At 52.1% G+C, this 18,710-nt stretch overlaps 5 protein-coding genes across 5 annotated transcripts; 4 read left to right on the plus strand and 1 right to left on the minus strand.

Annotated features, from left to right (window-relative positions):
- Nucleotides 1-1,416: 1,416 nt before the first annotated feature.
- On the plus strand, nt 1,417-3,891 carry HD553DRAFT_329996 (uncharacterized protein; the record flags this gene model as incomplete). The annotated part of the gene is made up of 6 exons (XM_046181952.1): nt 1,417-1,498; nt 1,661-1,751; nt 1,868-2,291; nt 2,367-3,198; nt 3,309-3,626; nt 3,740-3,891. The coding sequence occupies 6 exons, from the start codon at nt 1,417-1,419 to the stop codon at nt 3,889-3,891; spliced, it is 1,899 nt and encodes a 632-aa protein (XP_046033255.1).
- A 3,064-nt stretch (nt 3,892-6,955) lies between these two features.
- HD553DRAFT_319264 (acetolactate synthase) lies at nt 6,956-9,831 on the plus strand. The gene is made up of 6 exons (XM_046180994.1): nt 6,956-7,180; nt 7,402-7,528; nt 7,953-8,038; nt 8,744-8,853; nt 8,934-9,426; nt 9,510-9,831. Exons 1-6 carry the CDS (start codon nt 7,003-7,005, stop codon nt 9,611-9,613), a joined length of 1,098 nt encoding a protein of 365 aa, XP_046033256.1. The 5' UTR covers nt 6,956-7,002; the 3' UTR covers nt 9,614-9,831.
- Nucleotides 9,832-11,237: 1,406 nt separating this feature from the next.
- HD553DRAFT_329998 (uncharacterized protein) lies at nt 11,238-12,200 on the plus strand (the record flags this gene model as incomplete). Its single annotated transcript, XM_046181953.1, has 2 exons — nt 11,238-11,766; nt 11,794-12,200. The coding sequence occupies 2 exons, from the start codon at nt 11,238-11,240 to the stop codon at nt 12,198-12,200; spliced, it is 936 nt and encodes a 311-aa protein (XP_046033257.1).
- A 750-nt stretch (nt 12,201-12,950) lies between these two features.
- HD553DRAFT_319270 (Alpha/Beta hydrolase protein) lies at nt 12,951-14,618 on the plus strand. The gene is made up of 4 exons (XM_046180995.1): nt 12,951-13,444; nt 13,506-13,777; nt 13,851-14,035; nt 14,131-14,618. The coding sequence occupies exons 1-4, from the start codon at nt 13,312-13,314 to the stop codon at nt 14,510-14,512; spliced, it is 972 nt and encodes a 323-aa protein (XP_046033258.1). The 5' UTR covers nt 12,951-13,311; the 3' UTR covers nt 14,513-14,618.
- Nucleotides 14,619-14,817: 199 nt separating this feature from the next.
- Nucleotides 14,818-15,775, minus strand: HD553DRAFT_363770 (uncharacterized protein; the record flags this gene model as incomplete). Its single annotated transcript, XM_046184033.1, has 4 exons — nt 15,380-15,775; nt 15,233-15,308; nt 14,995-15,153; nt 14,818-14,891 (listed from the first exon to the last, which is right to left on the minus strand). Exons 1-4 carry the CDS (start codon nt 15,665-15,667, stop codon nt 14,818-14,820), a joined length of 597 nt encoding a protein of 198 aa, XP_046033259.1. The 5' UTR covers nt 15,668-15,775.
- Between the last annotated feature and the right edge of the window lie 2,935 nt (nt 15,776-18,710).

The raw sequence follows: 18,710 nt of genomic DNA on the forward strand, positions 1-18,710 counted from the left end.
GGTTGGGGGTGTTGTTGAGGTTGATGTCGATGTCGAGGCGGAGATGAGGGAGCTCGGGAGGGAGATCGGGTGGACTTGTTAGGCGGACATGCGGTTTGGCATGGACGATCTTGCATACGTTGTATACCTTTAGGACGCCGGACATACCCAGCCTGTGATATATACGATGACCCTTAAGCTATATACTACTGTGTCTACCTCGATCCTCTGAGCTCGGCCTCTTCGTCGACCGCGAGTGGAATTTCGGAAAGATCGAGCTTTCAACATCGAGTGCACAAGTTGTGTTCTGGACGGTATATCGACCACTTTCACCCTATCTCCCAGCTCATCACCCTCATACCTTCATCTCATATAATGCTACGATGTGCTAGATGTCTAGGCAGGACAGCTCGCCAGGACCTAGCTACCGCCCGATGTCGCCTTACACCAGCAACCCTAGCACCCGCAACTTCAACCCAAGGTCGTCGGTACATCTCCAGCGAAGACCTCGATCGAGAATTAGGGAAACTCTTAGGAACCTCCTCTGATTCCCTTCAGGGGGGAAAGAATCCGGGGAACCTAGTACCGGGGAAGAACACGTGGATCAAGTCGAAGAAACAATCGAGGAGCTTCGAGTTGGATGTCGGAGGTCTTGCGGGGTTGGCGAAGATGAAGGATGCGAGCGGTAGTAATGGGAGTGGGAAGTCGATAAACGCGGCGCAGTTGGATCGACGGAGAGGAGATAAGGATGGGAATGAAGGGAGGGCTTATGGGAATGGGAATGGAAAGGGAAGAGATATACGGTCGACCAGCCAGAATCAAGGACAAGGACAAGGGTCGAGATCACAAGGTCATCATCATGGTCAAGGAGCTCGATTCGGGATGAAGAGAGAAGGAGCCGGAGCTGGTAGCAGGGATAGGAACTTCGACCGCCAGACCGTACCACCCTCATCAACATCGACTTCTACTCCTCGGATACATAAGAACAACAAGGGGAAATCGATCCAGCCGTCCTCTGAGATAGACGCCGAGGCCGATGCCGAGGCAGATGCCGATGCAGAAGAGCCGGTGGTCATAATAGAAGAAGACGAGGAGAATACGGCTAGTAGGAAGAACCGGTTTGGGCCCCCGAAAGCCGGGATTAGTTCTGGGGAAGGGAAGGGGAAGGGGGATAAGAAGTCCAAGTCGAGGACGTCTTTCCATAAACTTTCAACCTCTGGTGGGGAACCGGCTTACCCGGCTCAACCTGGTTCACATTCTCACTCACATTCACCATATTCTCACTCGAATTCGAATCCAAACCCCAAACAAAAGAACCACAAGGACAATAATGACAAGAAGACGGTGAAAAAGGACAAGGACAAGGTCGAGAAATTCAAAGTAGAGAGAGAAGTATACATCCCGCCCATCAGCGTCAAAGTGGGAGATCTGGCGAGGATGGTAGATGTCCGGTTGGGGGTTTTGCAAGCGAGGATGAGGAGGATGGGGTTGGGGGAGGAGGAGTGTCATTCTGATAACTGTGAGTTTTGTGGGTGTGGGGGATGTCTTGTACGCTCGTACAAATGGACAAGTCAGAGGACAAGTGGAAGTGGAAGTTGGGCGAGAACTTGAACTGGGGGAGGTTTCGAGGTTGAGATCTGATTGGGTAATTCATTTTATTGGTTGATTCGGGGCTGGATAGATTTGATGAGCGAGGATGCGAGTTTGGTGGTCATGGAGTTCGGGATGAACCCGATCGTGGATGAAGAACGAAGCTTTGATATTTACCCCGAGTGAGTCTCGTCACTGTACCATTGGATTAAACCCTCGATTTGAATTGGGATGAACATTTCGCTGACGGAAACTTTGGTTCTGCCCCTTTTTGCTCATTCGCTTCGCTCACCAAAAGTCCCCCCGAGGCAGACTCCTCCGCCCTCCCCCTCCGCCCACCCGTGGTCACCATTATGGGCCACGTCGATCACGGCAAGACGACCCTCCTCGACTCTCTCCGTCACACCTCGGTCGCCTCGGGGGAAGCGGGCGGGATCACACAACATATCGGAGCCTTCTCCGTACCGCTCGCCTCGCTCGTCAATTCGGAGTCTCTCTCCGAAGGAGGGGTGAAGAGTATCACCTTCCTGGATACGCCAGGGCATGCGGCGTTTACGGGGATGAGAGCGAGGGGGGCTTCGGTGACAGATATCGTCGTCCTGGTCGTAGCGGCCGATGATGGGGTGATGCCGCAGACGAAAGAGGTTTTGGAGTTGGTCAAGAAATCGGGGGTGGGACTGGTGGTGGCGATCAACAAGTGTGATAAGCCCGGTGTGGATTTTGTGAGTCTCCTTTCGCCCGCTCGACAAGGCTCTAGCTTGAAGTGAGCAAACGCTGATCCCGAGTCGAGGTGATAGGAACGGGTCAAGGGAGCGCTGGGGGCCGAACAGATTCATCTGGAAGAAGATGGCGGGGACGTCCCGTCCGTCAAGGTCTCTGGATTGAAAGGACAGGGGCTGGACACGCTCGTCGAGACTCTCGGCGTCCTGGCCGAAGTCCGGGATTTGCGTGCGAGCGTCGAAGGGCGTGGTGAAGGATGGGTACTGGAAAGTCGGGTGGAGAGAGGGAGGGGGAACTCGGCGACGATACTGGTGACACGGGGGACGCTTCATGTAGGATCGGTCATTATCGCTGGAACGACGTGGTGCAAGATCCGGCAGATGTTGGATGACAAGAACAGGCCCATCAAGTCGGCCCCGCCTGGAACGCCGGTGAATATCACTGGATGGAAAGATCTCCCGTTGGCCGGGGACAAGATCTTGCAGCCTTACGATTACAGTGCCGGCAAGGGCAACAAGGGTGAAGATGAAGTCAAACGCGCCGTAGCGAATCGAATTAGGGATAAAGAACGCAAGGCGTTGATGAACGACGTCGAGGTCATCAACGAGAAACGCAGGATCGAGCGCGAACGCCAAGTAGAGGAAGAAGCTCGACACGAAGCGATCAAGGCTGAAGGCGGGGACGTTTCCGCGGCGATCAGGAGCGAAGAGAGGAGGTTGAAGAGGGAAGAGGAGGAGAGGGGGAAGAAGGAGTTGCGGTTGATCATCAGGGCCGACGTGAGCGGGACTGTGGAGGCCGTCGTCGGAGCTCTGGAAGGGATCGGGAATAATGAAGTCGGGGTGAAGATCATTCATACGGATGTGGGGGATGTCTCGGATTCGGACGTCGCTATGGCCGAGGCTTCGGATGGTGAGTCTCGACTCGTGCAAGCGGGCGTGCGATCGTGGTCAAGATCCGTGCGAGACTGACATCTCAATACAATATTTTACTTTCGTTCGCTTCTTCTCCCGGACGGCCAGCCACCATCATCGGATTCTCAGTCAAAGCTCCCCGTTCGATAGAAACCCTCGCTTCGTCCAAAAACATCCCATTACACACGGAATCCGTCATTTACCGCCTGATCGAACTCGTCCGCACCAAGGTCGCCGGGCTGCTCCCACCCATCATCGAGACGCGGGTGAACGGGGAAGCGACGGTCTTGCAGGTCTTTACGATCGCCGTCAAGGGGCAGAAGGAAGGGCAGGTCGTAGCGGGGTGTAGGGTTGGGAATGGGGTTGTCGGGAAGGGGGATGTGGTTAGGGTCTTGAGGGGCGAGGGGAGGGAAGTCGTCTTTGAAGGTCAGTCGCCGAAGTCTTTTTAGCCTGGAATTTAACCATCAACAACACTGATATCGATATATATTTACTATACTGACGCTGGAATACTACTACTACTCGTCTGGTCTGTGCAGGCCCGCTGGAATCTCTGCGACACCTAAAGAAAGAGATCAACGAGGCGAGAAAGGGGAGCGAATGCGGTATGGTCGTCGATGGGTTCAAGGATGTGAAAGAGGGGGATCAGATCGTCTCGATTACAAAGGTTGAGAAGGCGCAGCAGTTGTAAGATAACGAACATACACACCGTACATATCATTTGCATAGATATCACTGTAGGAGGCGCATGTGGAGAGTCATCATGGTATCATGAAATCATGGCTACCATGAAGCAGGTTTCCGTTTAGTACGACAACAAGAAGTTGGATGATGATGGGACGGGCCTGTATGGCGTTGCTCGGCTGATGAGACACACCGTCAACAGCCAAGATGTGCATATACAAGTTGACAGGTTCCATACGGTTGAAGAAGGCCCAAAGCTTTATATCTCACTATGAGGCGAACAGCAGCGACTTACCAAACTGTTTAGTTCGTGAAACTTGATCAGTCTCAAGAGATTTTGTATTGACGATCCTTGGGAATTTGTTGGTCTCACTATCCAAGGCGTCCTCCTTTACGACTTTGCCACGAACCGTCCGGTGTCCTCCTGTTTCAGTATCCGCAGTACGCGTAAGCAGAACGACCGTTTGGGTGATTCTCGATATCCGCAGGACAAACAGCTGTATGTTCCGCCTATGGGTCCGAGCTTGCTAGCAAATCGCTAGCCTCGCTGATTCTGAACGATGAACGTACCTGAATCCACTTCTATTGTAAACCCCTAGGCTCTCTACCAGTTGCAAGATTTGTGTAGGATCGACATTGTACCAGTAGTCGTTTCGGCTTCGCTTCTGGTCGTCGAATATCATAAAGACCAACTTTTCAAAGAGGTCTCCAAAGAACTTGCTGATGCAGCGGAACTTGTTTTCGTCCTGGCAAAGGACATGACTAGGCTTGGTTCTTTTGACCCAAACCTGAACTGCGAGTTGACAGCTAATAGGGTTGAAGTGAAGGGTCTTGTTCGATACAAACTTTGCCGAATAGGGGTCGACACAGTCTCAGTTGGAGTATCGATGAGTCACAAACTCAAGGGTGGTGATAATGTGACTCTCGTAGTTCAGGATGGTGTCACCTGCAGTTTCCCGTGCTTTCTCAGTGGTGGTCCTATTGTAGTTGAGGGGTTGTCTAATTATTAGGCTTGCCTGCAAGCCTGGAATAGTATCACACGGGACTAGAAGGTAAGGGTAAGGTAATGAATGTAATAACGGATGTAGTACAACTGGTACTACATTACAGTAAACACATAGGGGGTGTTCTAGATATACTCCGTACGACGACCCCGACGGGGTTCTCTGAAAAACCCTCCGAACGGTCGTTCCGCCTACGCGTACCGCGGATACTATAACAGGATCCCCCCCCTAGGCCGAGATTCCAGATCGGCCACGTCGGTCGTGTTTCACATTGGTGTCCTTGTTCTCTTCTTTCGTCGCGCCCGTCGGCAAACGTTCGTCGCTTGCATACAATTACCTGTTTCACAGGGGGATCCGCTTTGCAGACCCGACGGGGTGTTCTATCGCTGTTCTTTCCTTTGTTCGCGCGCGCGGACTTCCAAATGGGCGCATGTCCGACCTATTGTCCGGGGGATGTAAACAAAGAATGCCCTTGTCGATATTCATATGTCGACCGCCGTTGATGTACGATATCCTCTCTCCATGCGCCTATAACCATAGCACCTTCATTGTTTGATAGCTTGGGTCCTTGTCGTATTGCGATGTTCTCTTTGTTCGCTGTGGGCGGGGGTTGCGTAGGGATGATATAAAGAGGTCGCGTTCGCGATGTCGAAATGGCGTAAGTCGTAGACTCCCCCTTTCGCTAACCTCTCTTCATACTTCCTTAGACGTAACTCCCCTCTTCTATTCCTATCTTTCTATCATGCCTAAAACTCCTAACACTCCCGAGAAGAAGAAGGGCGATATTAGGCTTGCCTGCAAGCCTGGAATAGTATCACACGGGACTAGAAGGTAAGGGTAAGGTAATGGATGTAATAACGGATGTAGTACAACTGGTACTACATTACAGTAAACACATAGGGGGTGTTCTAGATATACTCCGTACGACGACCCCGACGGGGTTCTCTGAAAAACCCTCCGAACGGTCGTTCCGCCTACGCGTACCGCGGATACTATAACACCAATGAGATCATAAAGCCACAGAGAACCCCGTTGGGGTTGTCATATGGAGTATATCTAGAACCCCTATGTGTTTACTGTGATGTATAACTATTGGTACTACATCCATCATTACCTTCATTACCTTACCCTTACCTTCTAGTCCCGTGTGATACTATTCCAGGCTTGCAGGCAAGCCTGATACATGTCCAGCAGAAAGATGACCATGATGTACTCGTATACAGACAGACACACAACATGATGTCCCGTTTGCGTCTACCACATCTCGATGTTCAATAGGCCAAGTGCCAGTACAAAAACTAGATCAGCTCAAACCGACTCCGACCTGGAACTCTTTGCATCTCTCTCCTGATCACGTACTCTTCAAGCTTGCTCTTGACCTGAACCTTTTCTTTCTTCAAACGCTTGTGTTTATCCATGAATTTATTGTAGGCTGCGGTCTTGGCCTTGACAGATTCATTGGCGATGGATTTGTTGGCCTTGAGTGCAGCATGCTTGCGCTTGAGCTTACAAGCGTCTTCGAGCAGTTTGTTTATGTACTGATTTTCCTGGTCGGCGTATCTGTGACACAGAGCAGGGGTCAGCTCCTGATAAGATCAGGTCTTGGTCGTCACTGAACTTACTTGCTGGCATTGTAGAAACCTTGGAAAGTGGCGGTCGCTTTTTGCCTGAGATCTTGAGCGGTACTGTGGCGATGCTGGTGAGCTGCCTGTTGTCCCCCCAACTTGAAAACACCGACCCAACTTACGCCTTGAGAGTGACGATCTCTTGGCACAGGACTTTATTCTCCTCCATGACCTTTTGCTCGCTCATGTTGATCGCATTCTTGTCTTGGATGAGGGGTTTCAGTGCGGTAGTTCTGCTCAAAGGGATCTCAATATGAGCAAGCTTGCTTTCGACCGGCGGGAATACGTCACGAGTTGCTCTCGTCTTCTTCCTTAAAACGCTCGTCGATTTTGCATCCGCGCCCTCACCCGACGAGTCAACCAACCTCCTCGACCTCGTCGGATGATTTCGGGTCAACGTTCATCAGAATTCCATCGACCTATCCTTAGGGTTCTCCCCTCCCTCCTCATCCTATACACGACCTACTCGATATAGCGAACAGCGAGACCATGGCCACCCTCAGATCCGCTTTGATCAACACGGCCACCCGCTCCGTCGCCAATGGCAAGCACGGCAAGAACACCCTCCCCGCTGCGATCCGATGGGGGTCCAGTTCGGCGCCTGTCCAGTCACAATCGGAACCCAAGGCTCCTAGGCCTATTGATGATAGTACCAGCGCTTTGGATTGTGAGTGGCGAGCTTTCCTTTTGGACATGTTATTCGGGTTCAGGTTCTGTAGATCCTCGGGTTATGGGGAGAAAGGCTGGGTAGCTGATCAACCGTCACGTATCTTCACCTTCAATTTCAATTCACGTTCCCGCCCGGCTATCCTATGGCATATCATTGTTCATCATCATCATTATCATGATTATATTCGGAATCGACGTTACATGGACACGACAATGCAGACAAGATGACGAAACGCCGTCCACCCACCCTCCCCGTCCTCGGCGGGTACCGATCCCCGACGGCTGAAGAGGCCGTGACGAACATCCTTTATAACACGCCTGCTCCGAGTTTGGAGCCTTATAAGAGGTGAGTTTGTGTTCGAATCTCTTCTGGCGCAGCTTTTGGGGTTTGGGCTTTGGGTGTTGCGATGTTTTTGGGTCTTCAGGGGGTTTCTGAGGGGAGGTGGTTTGGTGGTTGGGTTCTTGAACAATTCGGGGGTGGGAAGCTGATCTCGATCTTGATTTCGTTTTTTCGTATCTTCCTCTCTTTGTCTCTCTCTCTCTCTCTTTCTGTCTCTGTCCCCCTCTGTCTCCCTGGCTTTTCCTCTTTCCCGCTTCGACCCCCTCACCTCCTCCTTTTCTTCATCTCCCTCTCTCGTGACTGCCCACCTCCTCCTCTTCATCTTCTTTTCGTCTTCCTCTCTCATCCCGTCTTCCTCTCTCCTCTATACTATCTCTATACCACCCCCGCCAAAAAAAAAAACCCTAACCCGGTGAGGTGGACACGACAGACACACATTCAACTGTCTCGTCCAGAACGAACCTGGAGTCCTCTCGAGGGTCTCGGGGATCTTGGCTGCGAGGGGGTTTAATATCGGTACGTTCGACGTTCGAAGTTCGGAGGTTTCTTTGCGTTGCTTTTGGCGATTTGGTTTTCTCTGTTTTTCACTGCGGGATGGGTCGGGATGGGTTGGATGGTTTGGGTGGCGCGGGATGGGTGGTCGGATGGGTCGGTGGTTGGGTGGTCGGATGGGTTGAATGGATGGCTTGATGAGTGGGGAGTCGGAAAGGTCAAGGGCCGAGTTTCGGTTCGGTCCCGATCTCGATTCCACATCGTTTTCTAGTAGGGTTCGAGTTTGGGGGACGCAGAGGCGCAGAAGATCGGCTGGAGGGAGATACAGAGGACCAGAGGAGCGGTTGGGCGAATGCAGGGAAACCGATGATCCAGTGGGGAGATTAGGCTGAGGTTCGGTCGGGAGGTCGGGTGGCCGAGAGCTCGTTTTCCGAGAAACTGTCTTTCGTACATCGGTTCGACTTGATTAGACTTGATTCGAATGGGCACGGAGAGAGAAATCAACTGCGAAAAGTCGATAGCACAAAGACTGACGTTTTCGCTTTTCCACTCCTTTCCCCCCTTCTCGCCACGCACTTTGTATTTGCCATGTATATGGTACGGACACGTTGCGATGTGATACAAACACGGACACCCATCCTGGCACGCATACGTATACGCATTCGAACACGACACGATCCGACACCGGAATCTGATACCGACACGCAACCGGACCTTACCCTCTTTCAGACTCGCTGGTCGTATGTCAGACCGAGATCAGGGACCTCTCCCGGATGTGTATCGTCTTGAGGGGACAGGACGGAGTGATCGAGCAGGCTAGGAGGCAGTTGGAGGATCTGGTGCGTCGTCGCCCGGCGTTTTCCATCAGTCGTCTTTCGCAAATACGATCAGGAGCTGATCGTTTGCATTCGACGATCAGGTCCCCGTCTGGGCCGTCCTGGATTACACCAAGACCTCGACCATTTCGCGAGAATTGCTCCTGGCCAAAGTGTCCGTGCTCGGACCCGAGTACGCCGAACAGCAGATGTCTGGGGGACCTACCCATTCGGCGCACTCGAACGATGCCGTTCACGACTACCTCCCTACCAACGAGGGCACGGAAAAGTTCCAAGCTGAGCAGGCTTTGGCGCAAAACTTTGAGAGCTCGGGTGGGTTGCCCCCGAGCTTGTCCTCTTACAACGGCCGACAACAACAAGGAGGACACCAGGGCCACGCGCTGTCGCAGTCCGAAGCCCTGATCGCCAAGAACCTCCACTTGAACGCGATCAAGACCCTGACGGACCAGTTTGGAGGCAGGTTGGTGGACGTTGCGGAAAACTCGGTCATCGTCGAGTTGACGGCCAAGTCGTCGAGGGTCGAGGCGTTCTTGAGCCTGTTGAGGCCGTTTGGGATCTTGGAGGCGGCGAGGTCGGGTGAGTCCAGCGCGCCCGGGTCCGAATTTCGATTTCGAAGGGCTGACAAGTACGTGTCGTGTTTCGAAACCTCGGCGGCACAGGATCGATGGTCATGCCCCGAACCCCGATCCCTAGGAACAACTATGACGACGACGAGCCCGCCGAGGTCGCTGCGCTCGACGCTTCGTTGTTGCCTCCCGGTTAAGCTGCAACTGCTCCTCCGAGCAGCATCCAAGACGTCGAGAGGCTCTGCACTGCATGTGACGGTCGACACGTCAAACAAAAGAAGTGGCTGGGGGAGATGGGGGAAAAGAGGGTTCGGAGCCCGGTCATCGAGAGGAAGAGCGGAGTAAGAATTTGGTTCTTGTCGTGGTGATACTTTTCTTTTCTGCGAGATTTCATACCATTCATACATCTGGGCTGGGGATCGGTCGGCGTCGCCTCCACCTCGACTACTAGCTACTCGACTAGATTTCGGGTTGTTCCAAAAGAACGGTATTTGACAGATACGGGCTGAGCGAGCGTAGTATTTCGAAGCCCTTCTTGATCGGCGGGTCATCAAACTGACGGTTTGATCAGCTTCACACACCGATCTTGGTCGGTCAGGTGGTTCCACCTATTGATCATGCCGATTCGACCAGCTCGCCCGTTTGTTGTAGGTCATGTTGTAGGTCAAGTCTGCGCTGCTGTATCTGGGCCGAGTGACATTATTGAAAACATTCTGATGATCTCACCGTGTAAGTGTATGTAGTAGACTTTTCCTGCGGTGACTGTTAAGAGGCATTGAAACCAAACGTGATGCTCGAACTTGTGAGGTTCAGAGGTGAAACTATGGCACCTGGGGTTGCCTCCTAACGCTCAGGCTTGACCCTGTGTCTTGCTAATAGAACTTCAGGCTCTAACTTCTCTCGCATATTGTAGCGGTGAAAGGTTGCCGTCCAATTCCGCCCTCGACAGATCCGGATAGCATTTGCAAGGGTCAATTCTTCTCCATAACTAAGGAATTTCTCTCCTGCAGCTCTGAGTAAGCGACTGGGAACGCGGACAAGTCAATCAATTCATGGCGAGCCATATCCAGACTTGGCTGATGTTGCAAACTCACCGCCACTGCTTCACCTCATCTTTAGCTGGGCACTCCCTTCCAGTACTCAGGTAACTGGCGTCTGATTGATTTTGTGTGCTTCACCTCTTACATCAGACAGCACCAAGGTGTTGGTAAATAGGCACCACAAGGAATTGCGCCTGAAGTGACACAAAACTACCGTACTCTTCTTGCGGGTTCAACCAGCTTTCAACACATCCCCCAACTTGGACATTATTTGTAGAGCTTGAAACCGTATATCATCAGGCCCCGGCAGACGAGATGAGTTTGAGCCTCAGAGCTTTTCGGAAGAGGCACGCTGGACTGAGACCTGGATATTTGCCATCCCCCATCGGATATGCTCAGTCTGACTTGTCAGTCCGTCTTTCGTCGAGATCTATCAGGGAAGCTGTTGAGGATGTAGCTTCGGCATAGGCGGGCTGCGGAGGGGTGAAGCGATGATGCGCATGTGTCATCCACGTCGCTTGCGTACAGTAGTGATACAGCATGCAGCGTCGTTTGACTGGATAGACGCATCATCCCCTTATACCCCTAGCGGCTTTATCTCGGGATCCGTGCGATTCCCGAAGCTTTCTCTTATCCGTCATCCGACATCCGCCTTTTGCTGATGGAATATAAAACACCTGTAGAAGCCATGAGAAGGCAACGGATGGAATTCGAAACAACCCACCTTACTCACCCACGCACGTACATACACATACTCACATAGATACCGCACCGATACGAGATGTCTTCGACCACGCAACGACAACCACCTAATCCGGCCCGCCGTGATTTCGCCAACAAGAGCCACGCGGCGAGTTACGACTACATCTCCCCGCTCAAGCTGGACCTCTCGGGTCGACACGTCCTCATCACCGGTGCAGCTCACGAAGATGGAGTGGGCTTCGCTACGGCCCTCGCCTTTGCTCGAGCGGGAGCGACTGTGATCGTCCTCGCAGATCTTCGAGGTGTAGCTGAAGAGCGAGCCGAAAGTTTACGAGCCGCCGCGAGGGCAGCGGGTAGACAGACCGAGCCGGTGGTGCTCTGCAGACAGGTCGATATCGCAAAGCTCGATAACGTCAAGGCGTTATTAGAGAGTATCGACACTGCGCTAGGTGGGAAGTTGGACGTCCTGGTGAACAATGCCGCGCACCAAGAACCTTATGCCAAGTTGCTAGATTCTGACCCGGAGGTCGATTGGCGGACTTGGGAGGTGAACGTGAATGGGCTTGTCAATATGAGCAGGACGTTCCTTCCTCTCCTACTCGCTGCTCGTGATATCAAATCAAACTCGGACTTAGATTCGGACTCGGATTCGAAGGCGGGACTCTGTACGATGATCAACGTCTCATCATCCGGCGCACTCTCCGTCCGCCCAGGTAGCTCGCACTACCGCTCCTCCAAACTCGCCGTACTCCGCTACACAGAATCCCTGCAGCTCGACTATTCCTCAGAAGGTCTAATTTGTTACTGCGTCAACCCCGGGGCGATCAAGACCCAGATCACGGTCAACGAACCGGCCGAGTTGAGGGATAGACTGCCGCACAAGGTGGATATCGCTGGGGATACGATTTGTTGGTTAGCGAGTGAACGGAGGGGGTGGTTAGGAGGGAGGTATGTTAGTTGTCCCTGGGATATGGAGGAGTTGATGAGTAGACGGGAGGAGATTGTGGAGGGTGACAAGTTGAAAGTGAGGATGGTTTATTAGAGAAAGGGACGATCGAGGTGGGATTCGGGAGTAGGTGCGGTGCACGTGTAAATATCGAAATCATTGTATCCGTACACGACTTCATCTTCGTTCATGTGTCTCACTTCTGTCTTCCCTCTTTCGACTCGTCTGTCATTCTCGACGATCTCTCTTTGTCTCGACAACGTCGTCCGTCAGGACCGCATGCCCTTCGAACAGCAGCGTCAATATGCTCCGTGCCCGTAAACGAGGCTCAACTTTAATCCCTCAAATCGACGATTGCTCTTCTCTCGCTGCGATAGGTACGATTGCTTTTGGCAGGTCGTCTTTGTCCCCGTCCCTCATCTTCTCGGTAATCTTCTTAATTATCAAACGCGAAGACACACACACCAACGCCGACCTGGGCAAGTCGAGTCTTGAATACGCTCTAAGCTCTATGAAGAGGTTCATGCTCGTTCCTGGGCGTAGGGTTCTGATGATACGATATATTTGTGGTTGATCGGTCGATGATTGATGATTTTGATGAGTTGTGAAGAGGTACTCGTTTCGACGCGAGGCGAACGATCCAGATGTTGGAATAGGGGGCGTCTATCCTATTGACAACAAGAATTAAATCCAACTTGACTCGGCGGAAAAGGTCACAATCTCAGAGAGGAGGGCAAGGGGGCAGCGTGCCGACGTCGAGAGGTCTACTGTACAAGATCCGGCGATCGAGCTGCCGCGGCCGGCGGGGCGATGGACCGTGATGTCAACGGATCTTGTTGGTGGACGGACGGCTCGAACAATTTCGTGGCTACCTCCCGTCCGGTCTCTCTTCGGCACCCGGGTTGTTCAAGGCATATTGCTGTCATTACTCGCAGCAGATATGTCAAACTTTTCTGAATTAGCTGGGATGTTCGTGGGACAGCAGTCTTCGGCATGATGATGGGACGATATGATCGCCGAGCCCCGCATTTGGTCATGCAATAACCGGGACGACGGCGTTTGCAGTCCGTACGTTCATCGTATCATCTACTCGCAGCTCGAGTACTTATATAGACTGGTGCTGGTATGAAACCGAGACCATCATCTGTGATCTCGAATACATCATAAGCCAGAGACAAATCTATTGCACCACCTCGTCGAACCCACAATGAACCCGAGAAAGGAGACCAACAGGCTCGAGCCGCACCACCGACACCTCTTCAAACCTATCGAGAATAGCGAGACGGGCGGGTGTCATCTCGACATCTTCTTGCCCAAGACCACGAAGGATGCTCCGGTCGGTCAGTCGAATTTGGAGCAGCTAGAGGATCGTTAGTCCTGAACGATATCCTTCGGTCGCAGCTATGATGATTCACGGTGGAGCCTGGTCTATCGGAGGTAGCGGCCACTTGCCCCCCGATCAGGTCACTTATCTGCTAGAACAAGGGTTTGCGGTCGTCTCCCCCGAATATCGCCTGGCGCCTCATGTCAAACTCGCGGAATGCGTCGAGGATCTCTTGGATGCGTATCGGTTTGTCCAGAACGGGCTGAACGAGGTTTTGGGGACGGAGCTGGATGTGAAGAGGACGTGTGTGATGGGCTGGAGTGCGGGTGGGACGGGGACGTTGCTTTTGGTAACTTCATCTTCTGCTCCTATCCAAGATCCCGGTGAAATCTCACTCACCTTCTCGTCTGTCTGGTTGTCAGACCGACGCTATCCTTCGAAACGGACTCGAGCGCCCCAGAGCTATCATGCCGACTTACCCTAAGACGGATAACCAAAGAGGGTGGAACGAGCCCATGCAGGCTTTTACAGACGCGTTGACGAGTGAAGAGAAGGTCGCGCTGGATAAGCTTATGGCTGAGCCCGTTTGCACCAATTATCCTATCAAGTAAGCTATGTGTCCGATATGTACGATGAGGCAAAGGAGAGCAGGAATTCCGTATGCTGACAATAGGTCCGATGACGACGATTGCGACCACACAGACAGGATACGTTCTTCAAGGGGACCGATCCTAGGATCATCTGGGCCCGGGCTACGATGCGGACCAAGACCCTCAACACCTGGCTCTGCGGCCAAGACAGTCCTTATCCCAAGTCCGTCAACCCGATGGACGTCGTCAACGGCGATTTCCCCCCGACTTTGGTCATCGTCGCTACGGAGGACAAGCTTATCGATCCCGCAGAGTCGTATGATGTCGTCAACAAGCTCAAGAGCGTTGGGGCGGACGCGAGGTATTTGGAGGCGAGGGGGATGCCGCATGGGATCGCTGAGGATGGGAGGGAGACGTGGCCGGAAGATCAGGATTGGTGGAATGAGGCGATCTTGCCGGGGTTGGAATGGATCGTCAATATGACCCGAGCGTAGACGGGTCGCTCGATACGATCCATAGGTCGGACAGAAGGTTGTATGAGAAAGCGAATGCGAGTTGATAGTATAGCATGGCCAAGCCTAACTCGGCGTTATTTGACCTGAAGCTCGATATGAGATGGTCAGCGCGATAGGGCTTGATATCCCGGTATTCTCGTACAGGAGACACGCAGATTGAGCGACTCTTGAACAGAGAATGTCGGCATGAAGGCGGGCGCAACATGGGTCGAGGATAGAAATGATAGTGATACAATCATACAATACGGAAAGGAGCCTGCGTTAGCGATAACTACTCGGTGGGTTCACAAGCCTAGCTTGATGTCGCGGATACCGTACTCGAGCTTGCAACAAGGTTTTCCGTTGTCCGTTCCCTCCACTGATTTACAGTGACCGAAACAGCAATCCCACGACGAAAAACCAGCTTAGTCTCGGCTCGTTGAGGTAGAACTCGTAGCTACAAAGTTGCAATGGGCACTCACGCTTGATCTTGTTGTCCGGGCAGATCTGGTCGAAGACAGCAATCGAGCTGGCATTGTTGTACTTCTTATCGATGACGATCTTCTTGGGCTCCACAGGGTAAAAATTGCACTTGGTGTTCTTGACGTCGAAGGCGATGGCCTTGCACTCTTGATCTTTCCCTAATCGTGGAGTTCGGGGTGATGAGAGAAGGCAGGAAACTGATCAGCCGGATTCGCGCTTTCGGAGACCAAACCGGACCGTTCACCAAAGGTTTTTCGTTGGGTCCAGCAGTATCTAGCGCAGTCCGCCAGTTGAAAGCGCTCATCTCCTTGAACTGTCGTAGAAGTGCGAGCGAATTTGTCAGCGCGGGACTGGACGAGTCCTCCAACTCAGAAAGCGGCTCACCGGCTTGACGTCCCCAAAGTCTCCCAAGACCCCTTCCCAACCGGCAAACACCAAGGGCACGGGCGATGCGTCCTGCGACGTTTGAACTTGATAGCCGTCGGACCCGTCGGCTGAGCAGTCGGGAGTATCGGGGTCGAACCTGAAGGGAGAGAGCAGGCCTTTGAGTTGGGCTTCGAGGGCGGCCCGATCCGCGCTTGGAGATTGAGGGGCGGCGTGGACCGTGATGTGCTCTGATAGGCCAGCTAGCAGAGGCAAGATGAAGAAGAGAGAGGAGATACCGGATCGCATTGTGTTCGTGTTGTGTCGTCTGTTACTTCGTATTCGTCGATCTAGAATTTATCGATGATTTCTACCAGAGGGACTCGTCATACTGTCGCCGAGATCTCTCGTTCTCTGACCACGTATTTATGCCTCCCAGCCTCTCTTGGCTCATCGGAAACCACACGGAGGAGCCAAAGGAAGCACTCCCATCCCCACTGCGAAACATGGGGGCTGTGGAGCCGCCTCCTCGAACTCCTACATTCGCTCCCTTCCTCTTCCTTTGCCGATGATACGGTAGCGCTACAGTAAGACAAGGAGCGCGCGCGACCCCCCGCCTTTGTTTCAGGTCGAAACGCGCGGAAGTTCGAGCTTGAAACCTGAAACCGTCAATCTTACAGTGTGCGTGCTAGATCGACGATTAGAATTGGGGTGCAATTTCACGGTCGACGGTCGGTGGTTTTACGTTGTGTTGTGGCATGTAGTGTTTCGAATCCGAAGCGCAAAGCCGGAGCTTCTCTCAGGGTCGGTCCCATGAGCTCTTGACTGTGCCTTCACAACTTCAACTTCAAGCTGAATGTCACGGTGAACGTCAGATCCTTTATCGATCAGGTAACAACGATAATCGGAACACATTACAGTATATTACATATCCATTTCAGATCTACGTATCCGCAAGTACATATCAAATCGAGCACGTACCAGTCTTCAACAGCTGGATTGTGAAATGATTGACGGGACGGAGAGGGATACTGTAAGATGGATCGATTGGTTTGGATTTTGTGACGGTTTTGCCTTTGCCCGATCGGGTTGATTAGAGCCGGGTTTACAGTAGGGTTTTGTACGATACGGCGGTTCTTGATCTTCTGAACTTTGTGTTGAGGAACGTTGGTCAAGAGGTGGTCCCGATCGAGAATCCGTTAAGATTGACCAAATTTATTCAATCAACCTGGCTTGAAGAAACGATCTGATCAGCTTGACTTGGTCGTTGATAAAATCGATTTTCGCGCCATCGATCAATGCTCGTGACATTGACAACTTGATGACTTGATCAAACGGGGACACCGAGGGCGTTGCCGTTATGTTGCGGCAACAATGAACGACTCTCCTTGCCAAGTGGACAAAAATAAGACCGTATATATCAGGGACTCTTTGGAAAATTGAAAGGCGATCGTGTCCTCAGAACATGTGACCAGATTTGATCCAGAACGATTCGTGATATGGCCATGTCAATTCCCATAGACTGATCATATCGATTTATGAAGCCGACGACTGTGAATCAAGGATGCTATACAACAACATGCTTGGTGGAGGACTTCAAGGATCAATGCCATCTTTCCGTAATCCGATTGCTCAAGGATGCAATTCTTCACCACATATGAATGTGACAGCGAAGCGGCGTGTCATACGTCCAAGATCTACCTCAAGCCAACCGGCCGATCACAAAGCGGGCTGGGCTCCTGCGTCACGAAGGGCTTCTATCGCGGCAGTTCTGCGCAAGCAGAGGGGAAAGGGGGAACAAGACATCTGGAGTCTTGTCCTTGTTGTTGACAAGGCTAGACTGGATGAGCTAATCATCAGATTTGGTGTTGACGCTGACGGATACAGTAGCGACGAAGACTAAGATTTTTACCACACATGAATGCCATAGGGCTTGAAACTCGTATCTCTTGACCTTGCAACCCTCTGTTTCTCGGTCAAATTCCATCTACATCCGCGTCTGCGTCTCGTTCCCAACCTCGAACTCCCGCAGTACGCAATATAGTACTCAGCGCGTCGTTGCGCTTCGCCAGACGAAAGATGCTAATTCTTGATCTGTGGCCCATCGGTTATCGTATACGTACAATACACTATCATGAGTATGAGGGGCCGCCAACATGGACACCTAAGGCTAAACTGGCTGTTGTGCTACTATAGCACCTGGGAGTCTATTCCTACAGTGTTCCTTGATTCCGGGAATCTCTCTCTCCCTGTGCCTTCTTCTCCGCATTGCAGTGAAGTACTGTAGAGCGCAAGAGTATAGTGTATGATCTTACCTGTTGTAGAACACATTCCCCGGTTTGGTTTAAGGCGAGTTGGGCGCAGGTGCAAGGTTTATTGTAAGCTTATTGAGAACTTCAAAGGTGTTGGGTATTAAAGTAGAGATCGGACAGGAGAGATACAGTATGTAATGTGATGTGATGTGTTACTGTGCAGGACTCGAGTTTCAGTAATCCGTTACAGTACGTATCTTACAGCACCATAGAGAGGTACGAGATAGTACAGTACGGGGTACATACAGTACAGTAGGCAGTAGCTACATACTGTACTGTAGGCACTAAATGTACTGGATCACAATCACATGATGATCATATTCTCGGAACTAGCGAGACACCCAGCATTGAACGCTGAACTGAAGCTCTACACTGGACACTGAACAGAATACCAGATTAAATCGAATTGGATTGAGTTGGATTTAACCGAACCGGACCGAAAACCGAACCGCATCGATCTGGATGTACCAACCCGAAAAGATCGACCCGTCTGATCTGGCCTGATCTAATCTGTCTTAATCTGATCTGTCTTAATCTAATCTGATATAGCACCTAGTACATATATAGTATCCCAACCGAGGGCAGGGGCCGAAGACAAGGCGAGGCGAGGCGCGATCTACAGTACAGTAGTGTAACGATACGATATTTCAGTTAGAGAACGAACATATACTGGGTTATGGGACAAGAGAGGTATAGACGTACAGGTTCCGAAGGTCCGGGGTCTCGTCCGTTACGTTGCGCTGCGCTGCGCTGTGATGTAATTTGGCATGTCATGTCATGTCGCACCATGTCATGGCGCGGCGTGATGTGGTGTGGTGTGGCATGTTATGGCGTGGCGTGACGATCGGATCCACGAGATCGCTTACGATCTCCAGGCGCAGTGTCTCGAGGTCTAGATCAAGGTCAGAGCGGGCGGTCGAGCGATGGTTTTACGCGGCACGGCACGATATGACATGGTATGGGTATGGTATTCGCAAGCACGACTGTTTCACGATCGAGATCACGATCAGGGTATCGAGCGAGTGCCTCAGGGACCGGTT

Source organism: Filobasidium floriforme, assembly GCF_021052385.1.
Source record: "Filobasidium floriforme strain CBS 6241 chromosome Unknown HD553scaffold_26, whole genome shotgun sequence".
Lineage (NCBI taxonomy): Eukaryota > Fungi > Basidiomycota > Tremellomycetes > Filobasidiales > Filobasidiaceae > Filobasidium > Filobasidium floriforme.

Coding starts and splice junctions, on each gene's coding strand:
- HD553DRAFT_319264 (XM_046180994.1), top strand. CDS start 7,003: ATGGCCACCCTCAGATCCGCTTTGATCAACACGGCCACCCGCTCCGTC. Junction 7,181..7,401: donor TAGTACCAGCGCTTTGGATT/GTGAGTGGCGAG, acceptor ACGACAATGCAG/ACAAGATGACGAAACGCCGT. Junction 9,427..9,509: donor CTTGGAGGCGGCGAGGTCGG/GTGAGTCCAGCG, acceptor TCGGCGGCACAG/GATCGATGGTCATGCCCCGA.
- HD553DRAFT_319270 (XM_046180995.1), top strand. CDS start 13,312: ATGAACCCGAGAAAGGAGACCAACAGGCTCGAGCCGCACCACCGACAC. Junction 13,445..13,505: donor CACGAAGGATGCTCCGGTCG/GTCAGTCGAATT, acceptor CTTCGGTCGCAG/CTATGATGATTCACGGTGGA. Junction 14,036..14,130: donor TGCACCAATTATCCTATCAA/GTAAGCTATGTG, acceptor GCGACCACACAG/ACAGGATACGTTCTTCAAGG.